The sequence below is a fragment of the Dromiciops gliroides genome, chromosome 1 (genome assembly GCF_019393635.1).
Source record: "Dromiciops gliroides isolate mDroGli1 chromosome 1, mDroGli1.pri, whole genome shotgun sequence".
NCBI classification, from domain to species: Eukaryota; Metazoa; Chordata; class Mammalia; order Microbiotheria; family Microbiotheriidae; genus Dromiciops; species Dromiciops gliroides.
The window spans coordinates 702380276-702403695 of record NC_057861.1 but is presented as its reverse complement, the minus strand read 5'-3'; the positions used below and the strand labels follow the sequence as shown (position 1 = coordinate 702403695).

General features: G+C 49.9%; 1 protein-coding gene across 2 annotated transcripts in view; it reads left to right on the top strand.

Annotated features, from left to right (window-relative positions):
• The window catches only part of PLXNA1 (plexin A1), a 314962-nt gene that overhangs the window by 153428 nt on the left and 138114 nt on the right, over nucleotides 1-23420 (top strand). For both annotated transcript variants that reach the window (XM_044004450.1, XM_044004458.1), the window contains exon 4: nucleotides 8495-8635. In XM_044004450.1, coding sequence (XP_043860385.1) covers nucleotides 8495-8635 — 141 coding nt within the window. The remainder of the gene's footprint in view (nucleotides 1-8494; nucleotides 8636-23420) is intronic.

Here is a 23420-nt window from a genome sequence, read left to right as displayed (position 1 = left end):
CTTCAGGCTGGAGCCCAGATGTCCTGACTTGCAGCCCAGTGTTGTCTCTACTCCCTTGGTCTCCCAGACATCTCCCTCCTCACCCACTCTCTGCCTTAATGTTGACGTCCATTATTGAGGAAGGTAAAGATTTCATCTTCTGCAGCCTTCCTCCAAATCTCCCAGCTCAGTTCTCCTCCCTGACAATCAGTTTGCATGTGCTTAGAAAATGCAAAGTAATTCTCATCTGTCCCTCAGCAAAACATAATTAAGAAGATGAATCTGCTCTCCCTAAAGAGTGTCTAACCCAGCACAGGGCTGGGCACACAGGGGGTGCTAAGTCAAGCCATCTTTACTGATCAGTTGGTTGCATTCCTAAGACACACAAAGTGGTTTCTGTACTATTCAATTCAATTTGTTGAGCGCCTATTAAATATGTTGTGGGCCAGACACTATGGTGGCTTTGGTGAATACAAAGACTAAGGAAGGAAGGAAGGGAGGCAGGAAGGGAAGGAGAGAGGGAACGAGGGAGGGAAAAAGAAACAGCCTCTGCTATAGTTATATTTTAATTCTTGTTCTCTCTGTCTCTGTCTCTGTCTCTGTCTCTGTCTCTGTCTCTGTCTCTGTCTCTGTCTCTGTCTCTGTCTCTGTCTCTGTCTCTGTCTCTGTCTCTCTCTCTCTCACACACACACACACACACACCATAATTCAGTGAGGCCACACCCAGCTTTAGGGGAATGAGGGAAGGGTTCTTGGGCGTCTGTACTTGGAGCAGTAACAACCCTTCCCCTTGTTTTCTGCCCTTTTCATAGAATTCCCTCTTTGAATGCTCCTATTCCATCTTCCCAGTTAGGGTGTACGCTCTAGGGCAGTACCTTTGCTTAGATGTTCTACGTATCCATTCTTGGGCCTTATCCATAGTGTTCACTAGACACCGTTTGATGATAAGTCATAGAATTATAAAGTAGCTCAAGTCCGAAGGAGTCTTGCATAGATCGTCTGGTCCTACCCATTTTATTGTAAGGCGGGGCAAGAATCTCTTCCACAGCTCCCTCCCTCTATCTGTCTGTCTGCAACCAATTGATGGATCTATCCATGCATACATACACATACCCCCCATGTACACACATATACACACATGCATATACATGTCTCTGCACACACATGCATGTTTGCACACGTGTGTATATTTAAACCTGGGTCTCCCTGCACTTCTCCACTGAAAATGCAGCAGCTGCTCCCAGGCCTGAGTGCAGTACAGAAGGGCCCCAGGCAGTTTAACCTACTCCTTTTTCCCTTTAGCGCCACCCCCCCCCCCCCAGAACTCCTAAACTCAGTTGATCCACCCACTTGAGCCTCTCTCCCCAGCAGCAGGATTATAGGCACGCATCGCCACACCTGGCCACATCTATTATGCCATTTAATTCTTAGAACAGGGATGGGAGGTATGAAAAGAGGGGCTTATTCTCTGGCACAGGACTTCGCACACAACAGATGCACATGAGCCCCCAAAAGGCCCACTGTTGTGCATGCCACCGTCCTTGCTTCTGGTCCCAGGTGCCTTCAAGCCAGCATACATTGTCTCTTCTTATAGAAGGGGTTCTTAACCTGGGGTCTGTGAATTAAAAAAATTTTTTTAAAAATAATTTTCAGTATAACTAGTTTGCTGTGTTAATTCTATGTATTTCTTATCATATGTTTAAAAATATTATTTTGAGAAGGGGTCCGTAGGTTTCACCAGATTGCCAACAGGGTCCATGACACTCCTACCTTATAGGCTCTTCCCAGCTGAGCATCCTCTCAGTTGGGTCCAGCCTCCTTCCATCCCATGAGCCCTCATCTGTCCCTGTGCCTGGTACTGGTTGGGCACCCTGGTGGTACCAGCTTTGAATGCAGAGGGATAGGAAAGGAATGTGGGAAGGGACTCTGAAGATGGGAAAGTTTTCCAGTGCGAATGATGGAAAAGGCAGCCTTTATTGGACAAGGCTGATGGATGGAGGCAGGATGGTGTCTAGCAAAGAACAATGGGTTGAAGTCAGAAGACCTGAGATCTAATTCTGGCCTTTCCAGGAAAATGAGGCATTTGTGTAATACTTTGGGAACCTTAAAGCGCTATATAAAGGCTTAGTGTCGTCATCATTATTGTTACCACCACGTTTCAGCATTGGAGAAGACTTAGCCAAGCCTAATTTCTGTCCTCCAATATTTGAAGCTATAAGAAATACTTAGAGTTGTTCAGCATTGGTTCAGGCTACCTTGGGGAGGTAGTGATTTCCCCATCCATGGAACTATCCAAGCGAGACTGACCCTCTGTCAAAGGGGCTACAGAAGAGATTCCTGCCCTCAGTGGGATTGACTAACAGCTCTTCGAATTCTGGGATTTTCCCTTTTGCTGGGTCTCTCCCCTCCTTCCCTTGTCTATCTAAATGTTCAGATCCTGCCCCACCACAGTGATCCACGGCCTCCTTCAGTGCCTGGTTGTCCCTGGGGCCGGGCCCCATGGAGGGTCTGCGGTGGGACTGCCCAGGTGGGGCTCATCCCTGATGTTCCAGAGAGAAACAATACTCTCTCCCCAGGTGTCCACAGGGAAATACAGAGGAATACTTTGTGTCCTCAGGATTTCTGGGGGGACTTGATTGTCTAGGTGTCTTTGTTCTGGCCACCCCCCCACGACAGGGGAGAGCCATCTGGTCCAGCTAAAGGCTGTGTATGTTTATCCTGCAGGCTCGGGGTGGGGGTGGGGGGAGTGGATCTGCCAAGCCCGCGGCTCTCTCCCCACCTTGCTCTATCCCGTGGTGCGTCAGGTGTTTCTGGTTGGGAAAATGGATTTATGGGAACTGCCAGCCCCGGCGTCTTAGTGGCCTTGTGTGGGTTCCCGGGCTCCGGCTGCTGTGGTTGTGGGTAATGGAAGATGACACTCTTGACAGGGTTTTCTGCTCCTTGTGCAAATGGGAGTGGCTTGAAAGACCCATAGGGGAGCCAGGGGCCTTTCCGCCCCATGTACATGTGAAGAGCTTGCTGGGATTTGTGATGGCAGCTGTTTCTTCAAGTCTCAGCCTCTCTGACCTGAAGGTCAGATCTGAACAAGCAGGAGGGTGTGTGTGTGTGTGTGTGTGTGTGTGTGTGTGTGAGAGAGAGAGAGAGAGAGAGAGAGACAGAGAGACAGAGAGACAGAGACCCAGACCCAGACCCAGACCCAGATCCAGACCCAGACCCAGTCCAGTCCAGTCCAGGGATCCTAGCATCTTTTATCAGAGCATTGAAAGCCCCACTTCATCTGGCCTGCTGGTTTACCCTGGGGCCCACAATGGTGTTAGCTTCTGCTTGAGACACTTAGCTTCCTGCTCCCTAAATTTGCTAGCTGACCTTCCCGGGGCTAATGGCTACACTTTGGGACAGGTGGTGGTTTGATAGACCTGGTTCTTTATGAGGAGTTGGATCATGTCCATCTATGGTACCAGTGAGGCCAGTAAATAATCAGAGGGCAGCTTGGTAGCACAGTGGATAGGACTCATCTTCCTGAGTTAAAACCTGGCCTCAGACACCCATGTGACCCTGGACAAGTCACTTCACCCTGTTTGTCTCAGTTTCCTCATCTCTAAAATGAGCTGGAGAAAGAAATGGCAAAACCACTCCAGTATCTTTGCCAAGAAAAGCCCAAATGGGGTCAGATAGACTTGGACGTGACTGAAATGACCGAACAATAATAATAAATAATCTGAATTGAGATTCCGATCCAGGCCCTCTGATTGCCAAGCCAAATCTCTTTCCACCGAACCAGGCTGCCTCCCTTATATTCCTGAACTCAAATGCTGCCTCTTACATGAGGTCTTTCCTGATCTCCCCAGCATCTACTGCCTCCTGCACCCCCAAATTACCCTGTACTTATATATTTTCTACAGATTTATGTGTATGCATATTGTTTTCTTCTAAGTAATAGCTCACTGAGGACAGGCAATGTTTCTCCCTTCCTCCTCTCCCCCCCTCCCCTACCCTCATGTCCCCAGAACTTGCAGAGCTTGGTAAATAGTAGGTGCATACTAAATGCTTACTGTTTTAGCTCTCTAATGAGATGGTAAACTCTCCCAGGCTCTTTCTTCTATCCCTTCCAGTTTCTGACTCAGGGTTTTGGTGCCCCACAGACTTGGTGAGTGATTAAATGATTCCTTGGGCAGCAGCTACCTTCTGGCTGGGTCCCCAGGGAGCCAGCGGCAGAACTGCCTTGCCTGGCCTGGGTGCCAACACTCGCCCCTCCTCCTTCACCTGGCTCTGGACTTCTCCCCAGGGTTCTAGCCCATGACTCAAGCTGCTGGCCCAGTGACTCCCACGGTGTTTATTTTCCTTTTGGAAACAGCTCTCTCTCTGGTTCTGTCTGGTTTGATTTAAGAGAAGGGGCCAGGGATTGGCAAGGGGGTGACTGGGAGCGGATGTGGGAGCGAGGAGGGAGAGCAGACTTGGTTTTGCATATTGGGTTTCAGGAATGTCTCCCACCCTAGCTGGGCTTCGTTTATCCCTCCCCGCCTTGCAGAATTTTAGAAGGTTAGCCCTGGAAGGGGCCCTGGAGACTTCTGGATCTGGAGTCAAAGGACCCTTGTTCGTATTCTCTCTCCATCTCTCTCTGCCTGGGTGACCTTGGATAAGTCACAGCCTCTCATTACCAGTTTCTTTAAATGTTAAACTGGATTCCCTTGAAGCTGTCTTCCATGTCTAAATCTGCTGTGCCGGCCAGCCCTTTTACCTTACAGATGGGGAAACTGAGGCCAAAGAAGGGAATCGAGTTACCCAAGATCTCCTGGCTAGTAAAGTGCAGAGAGCCTAGGCTAGAACTCAGTCTGTTGTTGCCAAATATTTCCATTTTCTGACTCTTACCTCAGGACCTTCTTTTCTGGTCCATGTCCCTTTGTAAAGCCGCTGTGGACATTTAAGGTGGTGCAGTGGTTAGAGCATTGGACCTAGAGTCAGGAAGACCTGAGTTCAAATCCAGTGCCAGATATTATTTAGTGGCTATATGAACCTGGGCAAGTCACTTAAACCCTGCCTCAGTTTCCTCATCCATGAAACAGGATCAATAAGTACTTACTGGGGGCAGCTAAGTGGTGCAGTGGATAAAGCACCGACCCTGGATTCAGAAGGACCTGAGTTAAAATCCGGCCTAAGACACTTGACACTTACTAGCTGTGTGACCCTGGGCAAGTCACTTAACCCTTATTGCCTCACCAAAAAAACAAAACAAACAAACAAACAAACAAAAACATAAGTACTTACCTCCCAGGGTTGTTCAGAGGATAAAGGGAGGTGATGTTTGTAGAGTACTTGGTAAACTTTAAAGTTCTCTATACATTCTAGCAATTTACTTCCTCCCTTAATTCCACCAGCCCATACCATGAGCTCATCTGAGCCTCCCAGAGCCCATCTCTGGTGGCTTTAGAATCACAGAAGGCCAGAGCTGGAGTAAAGTTGAATTCAGTCCATGTTTGGTAAACACTGATTGAGTGAACATGTATTAAGCCTCGTACTGTTCAAGGTGTTGTGGGACAGGGAGACCAGAGTGAAACAGGGCATGCCCTCAAGGAGCTTACGCTCTTTAGAGGAAAACGGAGCCTACCCAGAAATCTACAGAAAATACAAAGTACGTCCTGCCAAGGCCGGCAGCACATGCTGGGGATCTTTAAGATAAATACAGGGCAGTTTGGGGGCGGGGCTCAGAAGAGGCCTCAGGTCAGGCAGGAGGTGGGGTTTCAGCTGAATTTGGAAGATTTCTAAGAGGCTGAGGGGAGGAGAGGAGAGAGTGTTCTAGGTGTGGGTGATTCCTCGTGCAAAAGGCCAGTTTGATTGGACTGAAGGGTGTGTGATGGATGGAAATGAGGCCGGAAAGGAGTCAGCTCTTGAGGGATGTTTAATGCTGGCCATCCAGGGGAGCCCCTGGAGTTAACCGAGCAGGGGGTTGATGGGGTCAGATCTGTGCTTAAGGAAGCTCATTTGGTCAGCAGTCTGAAGAGGGGAGACACTTGAGACCACAGTACTGATCGGCCCAACCATAAGTCATTACACATGAGGAAACTGAGTCCTAGAGAAGGAAGTTGCTTCGAGCCTCAGTTTCCCCATATGTAAAATGGGGGAGGGGGGTGATACTTCCACCGCCCACCTCACAAGTTTGTAAGGAAGGGGCCTTAGTGAACCTCTACACACCGTAGAACCAGGAGTGGAGCAGGGGGGTTGGGGAAGGGAGAGAGAAGTGCTGCCAAGCCTCCTGATCAGAAGGGCTTGGAGGGGAGGGACACATCAGCCCCCTGGATGGTGGGATGGATGAATCTCTTTGCTCTCTCTCTCTCTGTCACCCGGGGCTTGTTCCCTGCTTCCTGCCTTGTTTCTCTGTGGCCATGGCTGCGATTGAAGTCTCAAAGGAGGCAGGTGTAAGCAAACCTCTTCATTGCTCGGTGACCTAGTTTCTTCACTGGAGAACTACCCAAGACAGTTTCTCCTCCCAGGGATTCTGGACCTCAGAGGGTATTGGGAATGGAGCCACAGGCCTCTGGGCCACAGAAGGAAGGTGTTGCCTCCAGTTCCCTCCCACTCTCTGCCCCTCTCTCCTTTCCTCCAATCCCACGGTTTTGCCATCCTGTCTTGTCCTTGTCCGTACCAACCCCTCTCTCTCTTCCATCCCTTTCTATCCCAAGTGATTATCACAAACCAGAATCGTATCATGTCCCCGAGTCAGACCTGATTATCCTAGAATATCTGAGCTGGAGGGGGCTCTAACACATTTTACAGAGGAGGAAACAGGCTCAGAAAAGGCAGTGGCTTACCCAGGGTCCTAGAACTGGCTCAGGAGAGAGCCCCCGGCTCAGTTTCCTCTTCCTGAGGTTCCTTCCCCTCTTGATAAGCTCACTGGAATTGGCAGCGTGGCTGGATCTGGAACCCGGGCCAGTGTTCTTGCCCAATGCCACCCACCATGCCACCTCCCAGCATGGCGGATGAGAGGAGAGGGTGTTTGGGGTGAGTCAGCCCTAATGAACACATCTCCTCCAGTTGCCCCACTGCCTTCCTCTGCCCAGAGAGTGTCCATGGGAGCCGGGGAGACTGGGAGAAGGAGCTGAGGCCCCTGCCTCTCTCTCTGTCCCCCACTTTCAGCCCCAGAGTCAGGCCGACATCCCACCAGCCCCTGTGGTTTGTAGGGAAGTTCAGATTTCTGGGAAGTTCCTCAGGGGTCTCTCTCTCTTAATTAAATACATTTGTTTTGTGAAAGCGACTAAAAATACTCCTGGCTGATGTTATCGGCATGCTGGCTGGCGGGGAATCAGAGGAGTCGCTCTAATTAAACGGCCCCCAGTTTGTTTGTGATCTGGAATACATTTCCATGCTAATAAGGCGGCTGGGGGCAAGGGGGGCCCTCTCTCTCTCCCCCAGCTCCCTCTTTCTGGATGGGAAACTATGCAAATGACTTGGGGCTTTATCTTGGAAGGCGGGATTGGAGCTGAACCAGTTGAAGGGAAGGAGGCGGAGTAAGAGGATCAGGATGGGATTGGGGTGTTGGGGGTTGGGGATTGGGGTGGCTTCCAATCCGGCATTGGAGGTTAGAGGGGGATGGGCCTCTGATTGGGTTACAAGCTACAGATCGTCAGACTGAGGCCAGGGAAGGGCCCTCCCTCCACTGGTGTTCTGAATACTAATCGCAACAGTAATGAGTGACAAGGATGTGGCACTTGAAGGTGACAAAGCGCTTTATCCACATTGTTTCATGAAGGAGGTTCAGCAGGATTGAGTGATTTGTCTAGGGTCACACAGCTAGTAAGTGTGGGAGGTGGGATTCGAACCGGGGCCTCCCCTGGTTCTTTCCACCGTCCCTCAGTACCCTCATAATGCTTTTCTGTCACGTAGCAAATGGCAAAACGGGGACTCGGTCCTGGGTCCTTTGACCTGGAATCCAAAGCTGTTTCCCCTCCACCGCAGTTGTCTGTGAACAGGTGCCTTCTGGAGACAGAATGCTGTGACTCAAAAGGGTGATTGACAGGGAGAATTTCAGGCAGGCTGGTTGGGAGGGATTGCTTTGGTCTAAGGCAAGAAGTCTTGTAGTGTTTCCCAAGTCACCTGCTTTATCTGCAATGCGAGCATTGGATTATACAAGGTAGATCTCATAAGATGTGTGAGGAGACTTAGGAGAAATGCAGTCCCTAGTTTTATCTGTGAGGCCCAGGGAGTGAAAGTCACCTACTAGGGGTGGAGCTGGGATCTCCTGACTCCGGGGAGATCTCTCTGTCCTCCTCCATCTCTGGAATTCACTGGGGAATCACGGACCAATCTCTTCTTTGCAGCTTGTATGGATGCTGCAGTCTCCTTATGTGACTCCCAGCCAGGTCTGGGTCTGGAGCACCGATAAGGGGCACGGGTTTCCCAAAGGGATTATGATGGAGGTGACATCTGCCTCTGTGGGGAGGAGACTGGGGTTCGGCATTCAGCCCTTGGGGGCTTGCCAGGTGCTTGTCCAGAGTCTGACCTCTTTACTCTCTCTCCGCAGATCCTGGTGGATTTGTCCAGCCCGGGGGGACGCCCGGCCTTGCAGTATGAGAACGTGGTGGCCCACGAGGGCAGCTCCATTCTGAGAGACCTGGTCCTGAGCCCCAGCCGGCAGTACATCTACGCCATGACCGAGAAGCAGGTAGGTGCCCAGCTCTGCCTCCCCGGGCTTTTGTTCACTGGGGTTTTTGGCGTCGGCCGGCCTGGGATGATGAGTCCCTTCTGTGTGCCAGGATCTGGGGAGGCCCCCCCAGGCATCGTGCTGCTCAGACGGTGTGTCATTGACTATTTGATGTGCATCAAGTGCTGGAGCCCAGAGGGGGCACTGTGATTTCATGGGAGGAGCCCCGGGCCTCCGTGCCAGGTGGGGCCCATCCCTCCTGTCTGCTGTGTGGCCCTGAGGGCATCACGGATTCACCCCAACACTTGATCTTCTCTCCTGTTAAAAAAAATAAAGGGATCCTAATTCCTGCCTTTTGTGTCTAATGGGACTAATGGGAGCATTGGAAGAAATGATGGGTGTGGGAATGAAAGTACCAGACATTTATAGCCTCCTCTACTGTTTAATCATATTATGATGAAGTAACATTTCCCTATTGCTTTACATCCGCTATCTGGTTTGAGCCTCACAACTCCCCTGGGAAATAGGTGCTGTTGGTATCCTCATTTTATAGATGAGGAAACTGAGGCACAGAATGTCTGCATGAACTTGCCTGGGTTACGTAGCTAGTAAGTGTCTGAGGGAGGATTTGAACTCAGGTCTTAGGAGGAGCGGGAGGAATAGTAGGGGGGTGGTAGTAGTAGTAATAATATTATTTATATAGTATTTTGAGATTTTCAAGGAGTTTTACTTCCATTGATCTCATTTGATCCTCTTTTTTTACAGATGAGGAAGTGGTTGTTTTAGATTACCAGCTAGGATCAGAGTGGGGACAGGAAGCTAGGTCTCCTGATTTTAGGAGTTCCTGCCAGTAGGACATATTTTCTCTCTACACTCCCTGAGATCCTTTCATCCCCCACAGGCTGGAGGACATAGTAGGTACACAGGAGAGTTTACAGGCCGCACATAGTAGGCATACAGGAGAGTTTCCAGGCTGTGCGTAGTAGGTACACAGGAGAGTTGCCAGCCTGCACATAGTAGGTACACAGGACAATTTCAAGCCCACACATAGTAGGTAGACAGGAGAGTTGGCAGCCCAGGCATAGTAGGTAGACAGGAGATTTTCCAGCCCGCACATAGTAGGTGCACAGGAGAGTTTCCAGGCTGTATGTTTTGGCGCTGGATAGGGACCACCCTGGTGGATTCTGGCAGGAGGCCCCCAGATGGCCCATCTCTCTCTCTCTCTCTCTCTCTCTCTCTCTCTCTCTCTCTCTCTCTCTCTCTCTCTCTCTCTCTCTTTTTTTTTTTTAGTGAGGCAATTGGGGTTAAGTGACTTGCCCAGGGCTACACAGCTAGTAAGTGTTAAGTGTCTGAGGCCGGATTTGAACTCAGGTACTCCTGACTCCAGGGCCGGTGCTCTATCCACTGCGCCATCTAGCTGCCCCGATGGCCCATCTCTTTGGCCTGTTCTGCTGCCCTCCAGCACTTCTAGCACTCTCACTGCCTGAGGGCTAAGGGACTGTGATGTATTTATCTCATGAGCAGTTCCAGGCTTCCTCTGAGCCTCTAGTTCAACCTTCCTCTTCTCTTCCCAGAAGTCCTCTGGTCATTCACCCTTGAGGGCTCCCATGAGAGGCTGGGAAGTGCAGAGCAGCCCAGCTTGTTATCTCTCCAGCCGCTGCCCCTTGGAGACCATCGGGCTCAAACCCCTCCTTTTATTTTCCTTTTGAAATGTTTGGCACGTTTCCTTTTCCCGTCGCCGTCACTTTTTACCGATAACCCTCACCCCGACAGAACCGCGCCATAGACAAACAAAACAGGTGGCCTCCTCGGCCATATCCGAACGTGTCTGGCTCCTGCTACGCCTCTGGTCCCCCACCTTGCCATTCAGCGTTGGCCCCACATGGGTCAGACTTCTGACGTCTCTCAGCTGAATTGATTTCAGTCTCTAAATGGTCATCTTGGTTCTCCTTTTTTCGCTTTGCATCCATTCCTATAAGTCTACCCGTGTTTTTCGGAATTCTTTGTATTCATCATTTTCTTACAATGTAATAATTTCCCATGATATTTATATATCACATTTTGTCTAGCCATTCCCCAGCTGTTGGGTACCCCCTTTCCTTCCAGCTTCGCTGCTGTAGAGAAGCATTGTGGCCTAGTGGATAGTGAATTAGCCGCAAAGTCAGGAAGACCTGAGTTCAAGTCTTGCCACTTAATGCATCCCAGGCAAATCACTGACCCTCTCAGTGCCCCCATGCTGTCCTCCAGGAGACAGGTGCTGATCTGCACTAATAAGGGAGTTTCCTACCAGGAGTTCCCTATACTGGTAAAATCATAGGCCCAGGCCTAAAAGACCAAAACAAACCAAAACCCCTGAGTCCCAACCAAAAACAAATCAAACATTGCTACAGATATCTTAGTCTGGATGACTTTTCCCTCTGTCTTTGACCTTCTTGGAGTATGTGCTTAGAAATGGTGTCAGTGGGTCAAAGGAACACCTTCATTTTATGGAGGGCACAACTGAGGCCCCGAGAAGGGCAGTGAATTGTCTAAGGCCACATGGTCAGTAGGAAGGAAGCAAATAAGCCTTCATTAAGCACCTACTCTGTGCCGGGCACTGTGCTGAAGCACTTTACAAATGTCTTGCTTGGGCCTCACAACAATCCTGGGAGGTGGGTTCTATTTATAGTGGAGGAAACTGAGGCAGGCAGGTGAAGTGACTTGCCTAGGCTCACATGACTAAGTGTTGGAGGTCATATTTGAACTTCTTACTTCAGGCCTGGTGCCACCTCGCTACTTCCTGCTCCGGCTTCGTAGGAGTCAGAGCTGGGATGGAAGCCTAGTCTTCTGATGTGAGGTCTGTCCAGTGGCATTTTTTAGTACAGCACCCTGAATCCTGAGAATTAACTCAGAGCCTATTAAAATATACCCAGCCCTGGGCTAGACATATGCTGGGTGTTGGCTTTTCCAGACCTAATCGTGTCTTGCTGTGACAAAGATTTCTTCATTTCTAGCCGTGTTCAGGCTCCTGTGTTTTTTAATCCACTGCCCTCTGACCCTATCTCAGAGGTCTGCCTGTTAGAAAGAGGAGGGTATGATAAATGAGAGTGAGGAGGGATGATGGCAAGAGAAAGGAGGGAAGAAGAAAAGGAGGATAGTGTTTGGAGAAAGGGACAGAGATGGGAGGAACAGAAGAGGAAGAGGGATGGATGGATGGAGGGAAAGGGGAAGGGAAGAAGAGAGGGATCAGGGAAAGGAAAAGAAAGGGAGGAAGGAAATGGGAGTGAGTGATGGAGAGAAAGGGAGGAAGGAAATGAGTGAGTGATGGAGAAAGAAAGGGAAGAAGGGGGAATGAAAGTGAGTAATGGAGAGAGAAAGGGAAGAAGGGAATGAGTGAGTGAAGGAGAGTGGAGGGGAATCAGGCAAGGAAGAATTAGAGGGGAAGGAGAAAGAAAGAAAGAAAGGAGGGCAAGAGTGGGAGGGAGGGAGACAGAGAGAGGGAGCCTGGAGGGGTGGGGTGGGGAGGGAACAAAGGGATGTGGAGAGAAGGTGGGAGGGAAGAGACTGAGCGAGAGCCTGAGCACAAGTGTCTGGGAGAGAGGACAGATGATAATAATAATAATAATAATAATAATAATAATAATAATAATAATAATAATAATAATAATAATAATGAAAACCCCTTTGAAAGCTACTTTAGAAATCTCAGTCAATTGGTTTTCTCCCAAGCACCTTGTTCACTAATTCATCACTTCCTGTGGCAGGAGCAGGCCGAGGCTCAGCTTCTGATTGGCCAGCTCCCTCCCCCTCCCTCTCAGGATAGCACTAACCTTGGCCCCCAGTCAGGGGGCTGAGGAGCACCTGGGGCCACTGAGGCTACCCAGCAGATGTCACTGGGGGCCTGAGGGCTTGCATTCGGATAGCCAGCTGGGCGCTGGGGAAGGGCTGTGGCTCGGGCCTATGGGGGTGTGTGTGGGGGTGTGGGGGGCTTACAAATGTGTCTGTTTAGGTTGGACCTGAGAGCTGGCCATTGAACTTAATGACTGCAGCTCTTGAAACGGGCATCAGTCACATCTCATCTGCTACCTGCGTCCTGGATCTGGCTAAGCCACTCTTAGTGTGACCTTGGATAAATCATTTCCTTCTTTCTGGGCCTTGGGTTTCCTCTTCTAGAAGATGAGGGTCTTGGCTATGTGGTTATAAGATCAGAGATCAAGAAGGAGCCTTGGCGGTCATCCAGTTCAATCCTTGGTTCCCCTATTTTACATTGAGGTGTGAACTAAGGTAATAAGTGCAGGCGGGATTCAAACTCAGCCCTTCTGACTCTTGCAGTGCACATTTGTTTCCCACACTCTCTCAGGGTTCCCCTCTAGGCTTGACATCTGAAGACTGTTTGAAAGGATGAGCTTTCACATCATCTGGCCCCAAGCTAAGTGCTGGGGCATGCGGGGACTCACCATTTTGGGGAGGGGGGACAAGATTCAAACACATGAATGACTCATTGGACTCTCCAAGGCAATGTCAAGGTTGTCGGAGTGTCACATGAGGGTCACACTCAAGGAATCTCCAGGAAAGGAGTAGTTCCCGGAACCTGGAGGGGGCCCAGGAGAGGTGATACTTAAGCGGGGCCTTGAAGGATGGGTGGAGTTCAGAGGAAGAGAGATCCTCTATCTCCAGCACTGGAGGGCAGCCTTGCCCCCACCCTGGCATCTTTACCTTGGGGGAGGGAGGGAGGGAGGGAGGGAAGGAGGGAGGGAGGGAAGGAAGGAAGGAGGGAGGGAAGGAAGGAGGGAGGGAAGGAAGGAGGGAGGGAGGGAAGGAAGGAAGGAAAGAAGGGGGAAAGAAGGAAGGAAGGAAGGAAGGAGGGAGGGAAGGAAGGAGGGAGGGAGGGAAGGAAGGAAGGGAAGGAAGGAGGGAGGGAGGGAAGGAAGGAGGGAGGGAGGAAGGAGGGAGGGAAGGAAGGAAGGAGGGAGGGAGGGAAGGAAGGAGGGAGGGAGGAAGGAAGGAAGGAGGGAGGGAGGAAGGAAGGAAGGAGGGAGGGAGGGAGGGAAGGAAGGAGGGAGGGAGGGAAGGAAGGAGGGAAGGAAGGAAGGAAAGAGGGAGGGAGGAGGGAAGGAGGGAGGGAGGAGGGAAGGAAGGAGGGAGGGAGGGAAGGAAGGAGGGAGGGAGGAAGGAAGGAGGAAAGGAAGGAAAGAGGGAGGGAGGGAAGGAAGGAGGGAAAGGAGGAAGGAAGGAAGGATGGAGGGAGGAAGAAAGTAAGGGAGGGAAAGAAGGAAGGAAGGAAAGGAGGAAGGAAGGAAGGAAGGAAGGAAAGGAGGGAGGAAGGAAGGAAGGATGGAGGGAGAAAGAAAGTAAGGGAGGGAAAGAAGGAAGGAAGGAAGGAGGGAGGGAGGAAGAAAGTAAGGGAGGGAGAGAAGGAAGGAAGGAAAGGAGGAAGGAAGGAAGGAAGGAAGGAAGGAAAGGAGGGAGGAAGGAAGGAAGGAAGGATGGAGGGAGAAAGAAAGTAAGGGAGGGAAAGAAGGAAGGAAGGAAGGAGGGAGGGAGGAAGAAAGTAAGGGAGGGAGAGAAGGAAGGAAGGAAGGAAGGAAAGGAGGGAGGCAGGAAGGAAGGAAGGATGGAGGGAGGGAAGGAAGGAAGGAAGGAAAGGAGGGAGGAAGGAAGGAAGGAAGGATGGAGGGAGGGAAGGAAGGAAGGAAAGGAGGGAGGAAGGAAGGAAGGATGGAGGGAGAAAGAAAGTAAGGGAAGGAAAGAAGGAAGGAAGGAAGGAAGGAGGGAAGGAAGGAAGGAAAGAGGGAGGGAGGAAGGAAGGAAGGAGGAAGAAAGTAAGGGAGGGAAAGAAGGAAGGAAGGAAGGATGGAGGGAGGGAAGGAAGGAAGGAAAGGAGGGAGGAAGGAAGGAAGGATGGAGGGAGGAAGAAAGTAAGGGAGGGAAAGAAGCAGCTTTGGGAGGATGTTCTCCATTCAGAGGCAGGCCACCCAGGGGGCCACGAGGCGTGTCTTTACCTGCCCCATTCTTAGCTGTGTCTATGGACTAGTTTTTCCAGTCCTCGGGAGCGCTTGCACCTGTGTCTCCTGCCATCTGGGGCTGTATGTGGGCACGTGTGCTCACATTCATGCATGTGTGTTTGCCTGGTGTTGGTATACACGTGTGTGTAGACACACATATACATTGTGTGTGCTTGTGCCTGTGTATTGTGTGTATGCATGTACATGCACGCCTGTGTACTCGAGTGACTTGCTCAAGGTCACACAGCGCATTAGTTATAGAACTGAACCAGGTCTCCTGGCAGTATTTCCTCCTTTCTGCATACTTTCTGTCCCCATCCCTGCCTTGTCTCCTTCTGCACCTCCCACTTCACTCCCAGCCAGGGAGAATGTGCATTTGAGTGTGTGTCCATGCTCTTTGCATGATCCAGTGAAACGAGGTCAGAATTGGCTCTCACACGACCTGGATTTGAGTCCTTGTTGTGACATCTAATTGGCTATATGACCGTGGGTCAGTCATTTATTCTCTGAGCTTCAGTTTACTCATCTGTAAAACGAGGGGAGTAGCACAACACCGGCCTCCTGACAAAAGACTTTGTAAACCTTAGAACGCTTTGTAAGTGTGAGCTGTTGTTGTGGTTGTTGCCTTTGTGCTTTTGTGTGTCTGCACGGCATCTCTTGCTCTGTATCTGTCAGTGAATGTCAGGCTGTGGGGAGCACTCTTTCTTTGACTTGATGACACCCACCCCCTCTCCGAAAGGGCTTCCTGACGGGGGGCTTTGTGACACGTTTATTCCTTAAGTGAAAGTGAATTAAAAATAATTTTGTTTTCAGATTTGGAGAATTTTATTATAGCTTTTGCAATATACCCTGGGGTGTTGCTAAGCCTGGGTTGGGAGCCACTGATCCATATATATCTCTCTATCTAGAGATGCAGCGTGGTCCAATGGAAAAACACCAGCTCGGAGGTGGGAGGTCTGGGTTTGGGGCCGAAATTTACCCCTGCATCATTGTGTCAAACCTTTCCCGTTTTCCAGGCATCAGTTTGCTTACCCATAAAATGAAACAATAAAGCCTGAGCCGGCTCCCTCACAGGGGTGCCGGGAGCATCATTCCCAGGTGCTGAATGGGGAAGTAGAAGCTCACCCCATAGAGGGGAAGACCCCCCACCCTTGGTCAGTGTGAAGAGCCCTATCATTTTATTGTCACTGTCGGACCTCCAGTATCTGGAACTTCACTTAACCAGAATGCTGCTATCTGTGTCTGAGGATAATTACTAAGGAAATGCTCCTATCTCCATTTCAGTCATCCAGAGAACTTCCCGGAATGTCCTTGAGGCAGACCTGAGTGGTCCCTCCTTCTGTTTGCATGGTGCTGATGCAGAGGGCTCAGGGCCTCCCAGATTGCTTCCCCCTCGATCTCTCAGGAAGCAGCAGCGGCCCTTGGAGGGAGCCTGGGGAAGGATTGAGGCCTCGCTTTTACAGGAGAGCGAACTTGAGAAGCTGAACGGCTTGGCCGGGGTCCCGCCGAGAGGCAGGCACAGGAGGGAGGCCCGGGTTTTGTCTTCAGGCTAGCGCTTCCTCTCCACCTTGTTTGCCCAAGCTGGTTCTGCTGCCTGCTTTAAAATTGTGTGTGTGTGTGTAAGAGAGAGAGACATACACAGACACACACACACACACACACACACAGAGGAGACAGAGGAGAGAGAAGAGCAGGAAGAGGCAGAGGGAGAGACAGAGTTAGAGAAACAGAATCAGAGACAGAGAGAGGCTCATCCTTTGCTTTTGCCACTGGTTCCTTTGAAGGCCCCGGCTCCTAGTTTTGTTGTGGGCCACACTTCCAACCTGTGGCTGTCTCTTGGGGCCGTGGAGTTGACCTTCCCAGACCAGCTCTCTGCTTCCTGGCCCCTCTTCTCCATCACCAAATTGAGATGAATATTTTCCCCTCTCTGTTATAGACATGGAATCAGTCAGGAAGTCAACAACCTTTAAGCCCCTACAAGGTCAGGCCCATGAGATACAAACGTGGCTGCTCTCAGGAAGCTTACATTCTGTCTGAGGAGACTCTCTACACTCGCACTAGGAGTTGCTGTCTCCAGCCCTCAAACACATGGTGTAGATGCAGGGGCTGGGGAGCTGGGGGGCACCAGCTCTGAGGATTGGGAGGGGCGCCCTGCAGCAGGTGGTGGCTGCTTGGGCTTGGAAGAGAAGCAGAGCTTCCTTTGAGGAGCCGGGGGAGGAGGGAGTGTGCGTTGATTCCAGCACCTTCCCATTCTTGTCCATGGCCTCTTCAGTCCTTTGCTTGAGGGTCTGCCTGGCTCTTGCAGGCTTTCCTCTGGCTTTTTAAAAGAACTTTTTTTTTTTTTTGCGGGGGGGTGGCGGGGTGGGAGGGGCACCAGCTCAAGACTTGAGCTGTCCCTCTGGGGCCCTTCTCCATCCATCCATCCATCCATCCATTCCTGTGCTAGGTACTGGGATAGAAGGATGAAAATGACATTGTTCTAACATTTCATGAGCTTATTATAAACTACAGAGCTCTGGGTCTGACTTTTTTTTCTTCAGGGCAATGAGGGTTAAGTGACTTGTCCAGGGTCACACAGCTAGTAAGTGTCAAGTGTCTGAGGCTGGATTTGAACTCAGGTCCTCCTGAATCCAGGGCCAGTGCTTTATCCACTGTGCCGCCTAGCTGCCCCTGGGTCTGACTTTTTAGTCTGGATTCATATCATAAGACCTGGGTTCAAATACAAGCCCTGTAGCTGCATATTTTCAGGCAACTCACTTCATTCCCTTGGAGCCTCGGTTTCCTGATCTGTAAAATGGGGAGGGGAGTGTTGGATTGGACGGCTTAGGGATTGTACAGTGGAGAGCGATCCAGGCCTAAATTCAAATCCCACCTCAGACACTTACCAAGGCTGTGAGACCCTTGCCAAGTCATTTCACCCCTGCTTGCCTTGGTTTCCCCATCTGTAAAGGGGGGATAATAACAGCAGCTACCTCAAAGAGTCATTGTGGATGGGGGTCTCTCTCCCTGCAGTCATACTTTATTCACATGAATTCAGTCATTGATTCATCAATATTCATGAAGCACCTGCTTTGAGCAGGAGATTATGGGCTTGTGATCCTGGAGGAGGAGGAGGCAGCAGGTGAGGCCTGTCCTCATAAGTACGCAAGAGAGATGCGCATTAAATGTGTGAGAGGCTCCGAGGCTGATGGGAGCACTCCTGGCTGCAGACTGATGAGGGACCGAAGGCTTCCTGGAGGCGGTGCCAGAGCCAGCCCATGACCATGTCATGCCAGCTAAGGGTCCCTGGGGTCCATAGAGCAATGTGCCTAGAGCCAGGAAGACCCGAGTTCAAATGTAGCCTCAGACTCTTGCTAGCTGTGTGACCCTGGGCGAGTCACTTAACCCTCATTACCCCACCAAAAAGAAAAAATGTTGATTTACTTCCCTCCTTGAAGTCACACACAGAGGTAGTTATGGGCCTAGCCCCAGGATCCACAGTCAGGTACAGTGACTAATTACAGGTCAGACTGATGTTGCTGCTACAGGCTCATCCTTACTCTCTGTTTTTACTGCCCTCCTCATGTGGGTTTGTCTGATTCAGCGAACATGTTGAATTTTCCTGTTGGAATGTAAGCTCCCTGAGGACAAGGACTGTTTTGATTTTGTCTTTATAACCCCAGCTCCTGTCTTTGGGCATAATAATAGACCCAACTCCCTAGTTTTCTTTTTTTTTTTCTTTCTTTTTTTTTGGGGGGGGCAATGGGGGTTAAGTGACTTGCCCAGGGTCACACAGCTAGTAAGTATCAAGTGTCTGAGGCCGGATTTGAACTCAGGTACTCCTGAATCCAGGGCCGGGGCTTTATCCACTGTGCCACCTAGCCACCCCCCCCCCCACTCCCTAGTTTTATAGGTGAAGAAACTGAGGCCTGAGAAGGACAATGACTTATCCAGGGTCACACCGTCAATAACAGCCGGGATTTGTGTCCCTCTCAAGTGCCCTTTGGATTTCTGATCCTTCCCTGGTCAGTGGCCATTTTCATTTCTGCTCCAGGGGAGACAGAGAGAGAATCTTGCTCTTCTTCTCTTCCTCTCAGCTCAGTTGATTAATAAAAAGAAATATTTGCGAGGCGCTGTTGTTATCAGAGAAGTAATTAAGTGAACAATTGTGTCCCGGCTCCTAGAGGCCAGAAGCTCCTGGGGATTCTAATCTCATCTGGAGGAGCTATTAATTAGGAGCCCAGAACTCTGTCAGGCCACCTTTTGTTTGCAGATTGGAGAGAAGCCACCTCTGGTCTGGTTTATTGGAAAGAATCTGAGGCCCGGGGAGTCAGGAGATCCGGGTTCTAGCCCTGCCTCTGCTTGGAACTGGCTGTGGCCCCCCGGGCGAGCTGCTGCCCAGCTCTGGGCTTAGGGGTATAAATGAGGGGTCGGATTGCAGAATGGGCCCGGAGGCCTCTGCAGGCCCAGGTTAGTGATGCCCTGTGGGCGTTGGTGCAGAGCCTTTCCTCCTGCCATCTGGGGCAGGTGCCTGGGAGCCCCTGCAGAGGCTAGAGGGAGAGGGGGGGGTGCAGTTAACGGGCCCCGTAGCTCAAGGGGCTATTTAGGAAGGGGGAAGTGGCTAGCAGGCTTGTTCATTGGAGGCTGGGGAGGAATCTAGGGTGCTTTTTTCTCTTGTTCCTTGAATTTTCTTAAGGATTTCTCTAAGGATAGTCAATCTCTGGAAGGAAAGAGAAGGCTTATGGGCTGTGAGAGGAGCTTCATTAAACATTCATTCTCATTCATTCTCTCTCTCTCTCTCTGTCCCCTTCCCTTTCCCTCCCTCCTTTTTCTCCTCCTTCCTTTACCTCTGTTCCCCTCCTTCCTCTCTTCCTCCCTCCTTCTCTTCTCTTCTCTTCTCTTCTCTTCTCTTCTCTTCTCTTCTCTTCTCTTCTCTTCTCTTCTCTTCTCTTCTCTTCTCTTCTCTTCTCTTCTCTTCTCTTCTCTTCTCTTCCCTCTCCCCCTTTTCCATCTTCTCTCCCTCTCCCTCCTTCCCTCCTTTCCTCTCCTCCTCCCCCTTTCCCTCTATTTCCCTTCCTCTTCCTCCCCATCTCTTCTCTTCCCTTCCCCCCTCTCTCTCTCCCCTCCCCCTCCCTCTCTTTCCCTTTCCCATCCTCCCCCTCCCTTTCCCTCTCTGTTTCCCTCCCCCATCCTCCCTCCCTCCCTTCTTCCCTTCTCTCCCCCTCCCATCTCTTTTGACCTCCCTCCCCCTGACCTGCTTCACCTGCTTTTCTTCTCTCCCTTATCACTGACATGCGAATGTAGAACCGATATGGGGATTTGTCCAAGTTGGGAGGGGGCAGTGCCAGGTATAGACAAAATGGAGAAGAACTGTATCTCATATTAGCATAGAGTTTATCTTTCACCCCTTCCCCAGAAACCCCGACATCCTAGAATGTTCAGAGCTGAGAGGAACCTTCAAGCACAGGCTATTGGAACATGAAAGCCAAAGTGGGCTGAGAACATCAGGTATCGGGGCTGGACAGGACCTAAAAACGCATAATGGGAACAATGTAGAAGGACCTCGGGCCATTAAAGCTTAGAGGAAACTTCAGGCACTGACTGTGAGAACCACAGTCTTCTGCCGGAATCAACTCATTTTGTTGTGATCAGTCCTTTCAGTCGTGTCTGGCTCTTTGTGACCAAATAGGGGCTTTTCTTGGCAAAGATACTGGAGCGGTTTGCCATTTCCTTCTCCAGCTCATTTGATAGATAAGGAAACTGAGGCAAACAGGGTGAAGTGACTTACCCAGGTTCACACAGCTAGTAAGTTTCTGAGGGTGGATTTCAACTCAGGTCATTCTGACTGTAGGTCTACCTGCTATGCCACCTTGTTGCTCCTAATTCATTTTTCAGGGGAGGAAACTAAGACCCAGAGGAAAGGAACTGACCCAAGGTCATACCTAAAGTTGACCACAAACCCAGGACCATAACCCAGGTCTTCTCATTTCCAGCACTGCTGGCCATCCCAGGGTGAGCAGCCTACAAAGGTGTCACCCACTCATTTTTTTTTTTTTTTGGGGCAGGGCAATGAGGGTTAAGTGACTTGCCCAGGGTCACACAGCTAGTAAGTGTCAAGTGTCCGAGGCTGGATTTGAACTCAGATCCTCCTGACTCCAGGGCCGGTGCTCTATCCACTGCGCCACCTCGCTGCCCCCTCACCCACTCATTTTTACCTCTCCCTGTTTATATCTTGTCTTATTTCATCACAACCCTAGGCATTGAGTAGGATGAGTATTTTTGTGCCCATTCTACAGATTGGGGGACCAAGACTTAGACAGATTCTGTTACTGGCAAAGTCATCTCATAAGTTAGAGACAGAGTGAAGACTCGAACCCTGGGCTCCTTACTTTCAAGTCACTCCTTTGGAGGGTCCATAACCTCAGGCAGCGTACTCCCTTCTCTCATCCCTGGCCCAAGTACCCGGGTTGGGCTGGTCAGGACATCTTTGGCCCTGGGTTATTTAACAGAACCCAAAGTAGTTTGGAGTTTTTGGAGGGGAAGTCGGGGTGGGGTGGGGGGTAAGCAGGGAGGCAGGGATGGTAGAGGAGGAGGGGGGCAGTGCCTGTGGGTGGGAAGAACCCTGGGACTGTAACCAGCATGTTTTCTCATTTTGACCTCTCACAAGTTAATTTTCTCCATTTCACTTCCCAGATGTTCTAATTCTCTATGTAAATGGTTATTTAAGATTTCTCAGAGCCTCTGTCCTGCATTTAAATTAGCAACAGATTCACTTCTTTTGCCACTGGTAGGGAAGAGATGTGTAAACAGCAGTTTCTGTCTAAAGAATTTCCTTTCCCCCCTTCCCCAGGTCCCGGGTGTCACATGTGACCAGAAGAGGGACAGTTCTCTGTAAAGAACATTTTCAGCTGTTAGAACTTATGTTTTGTCCAAAGAATCACAGCTGAGGAGAGAGAGAGAGAGAGAGAGAGAGAGAGAGAGAGAGAGAGAGAGAGCGAGCGCAAGCGAGCGCAAGCATGCATGTGTGTGTTAATTTCTTTTGTCCCTTTTTGTAACCCCAGTGTTGAGCACGGTGCCTCCTACATAGTAGGCGCTTAATAAATGCTTATTGATTGATCATTCGATTTACTCCCTTGCCCTGGCTCTTGACTCACTGATTTACTGAGTGGATTGTGCCCAGAAGCAGCTTTAGCTGAATGTCCAGGTGACTGCTGGTGGTGGAGGTCATGGGTGTGTTAAGCCCAGAAGGACCTTTAGAACCAGGAATCTTAGAGCTGGAAAGACACAGAAGTTCATCTTGGAACAGTGACCTCTAAGACCTGTAGAATATTTCACATACGTTTTCTTTCTTTTTTTAATCTTAATGGCATTTTTGTTTTTTCCAATTAATGTAAAGATAGTTTTCAACATTTGTTTTTGTAAGATTGTGAGTTCCAAGTTTTTCTCCCTCCTTCCTTTCTTTTACCCCCTCCCCTAGACAGCAACCAATTTAATGTAGGTTATGTATTTACAATCACACTAAACATTTTCACATTTGTCATGTTGTGAAAGAAGAATCAGAACAAAAGGGAAAAACCTTAAGAAAAAGAAAAAAAACCCAACGAAAGTAAAAACAGTAGGGTTCAATCTGCATTCAGATTCCACAGTTCTGGGGGCAGCTAAGGTGGCGCAGTGGATAAAGCATCAGCCCTGGATTCAGGAGGACCTGAGTTCACATCTGGCCTCATACACTTGACACTTACTAGTTGTGTGACCCTGGGCAAGTCACTTAACCCTCATTGCCCTGCCCAAAACCAAAACCAACAACAACAACAACAACAACAAAACCAAATTCCATAGTTCTTTTCTCAGAATGTGGAGAGCATTTTCCATCCTAAGTCTTTTGTAATGATCTTGGATCATTGGATTGCTGAGAGGAGCTAAGTCTATCACAGTTGATCATCACACAATGTTGCTGTTATGGTGTACAGTGTTCTCCTTTTTCTGCTCACTTCACTCAGCATCAGTCCACTTAAGTCTTTCTAGGTTTTTCTGAAATCCATCTGCTCATCATTTCTTATAGAACAATAGTATTCCATTACATTCATATAGCACAGCTTGTTCAGACATCCCCTCAGTTTCCAATTCTTTGCCACCACAAAGAGAGCTGCTAGAAATATTTTTGTACATGTGGGTCCTTTTCCCTTTCACAGAGCCATGCAATCCTGTGAGATTTTTTTTTTTGGGGGGTGGGGCAATGAGGGTTAAATGACTTGTCCAGGGTCACACAGCTAGTACGTGTCAAGTGTCTGAAGCCAGATTTGAACTCAGGTCCTCCTGAATCCAGGACTGGTGCTTTCTCTACTGTGCCATCTAGCTGCCCCTGTCTCTGTTTTTCAGATGGTGATACTGAGGTTCAATTACACTGAATCCCTCTCTCATGGTCTCACTGTCAAGTCAGAGAGGGTTTAGACCCAGAACACTCTAGCTCCTAAGACCTGCAGTCCTTTCACTCTACCAGAGGCTGCAAGCCCAGGCTAGGACTAAAGAAATGAGATAGGACCTAGATGATGTCAGTGTGTGGTTTTCTGAGACAGTTTGCCCTGGGGAGGTGAAGGTTTACCAGCCTCCTTTTCTATTTGAGTTTGCCATCACTGTACATACCATACCCCCTCCTCAGGGGAAGGGATCTTGAGACAGTGTGGAAGGAAGGGCTCTTAGAAGAACATGGGATGCTGGAACAGGAAGAAACCCATCTCATCTCCTTCATTTTCTTACTCGGGAAACTGAGGCCCAGAAAGCTCAAATGACCTTTTCAGAGTCTGATGAACTGTCCCTGGCAAAATTACGGTTTGAATCTGGGT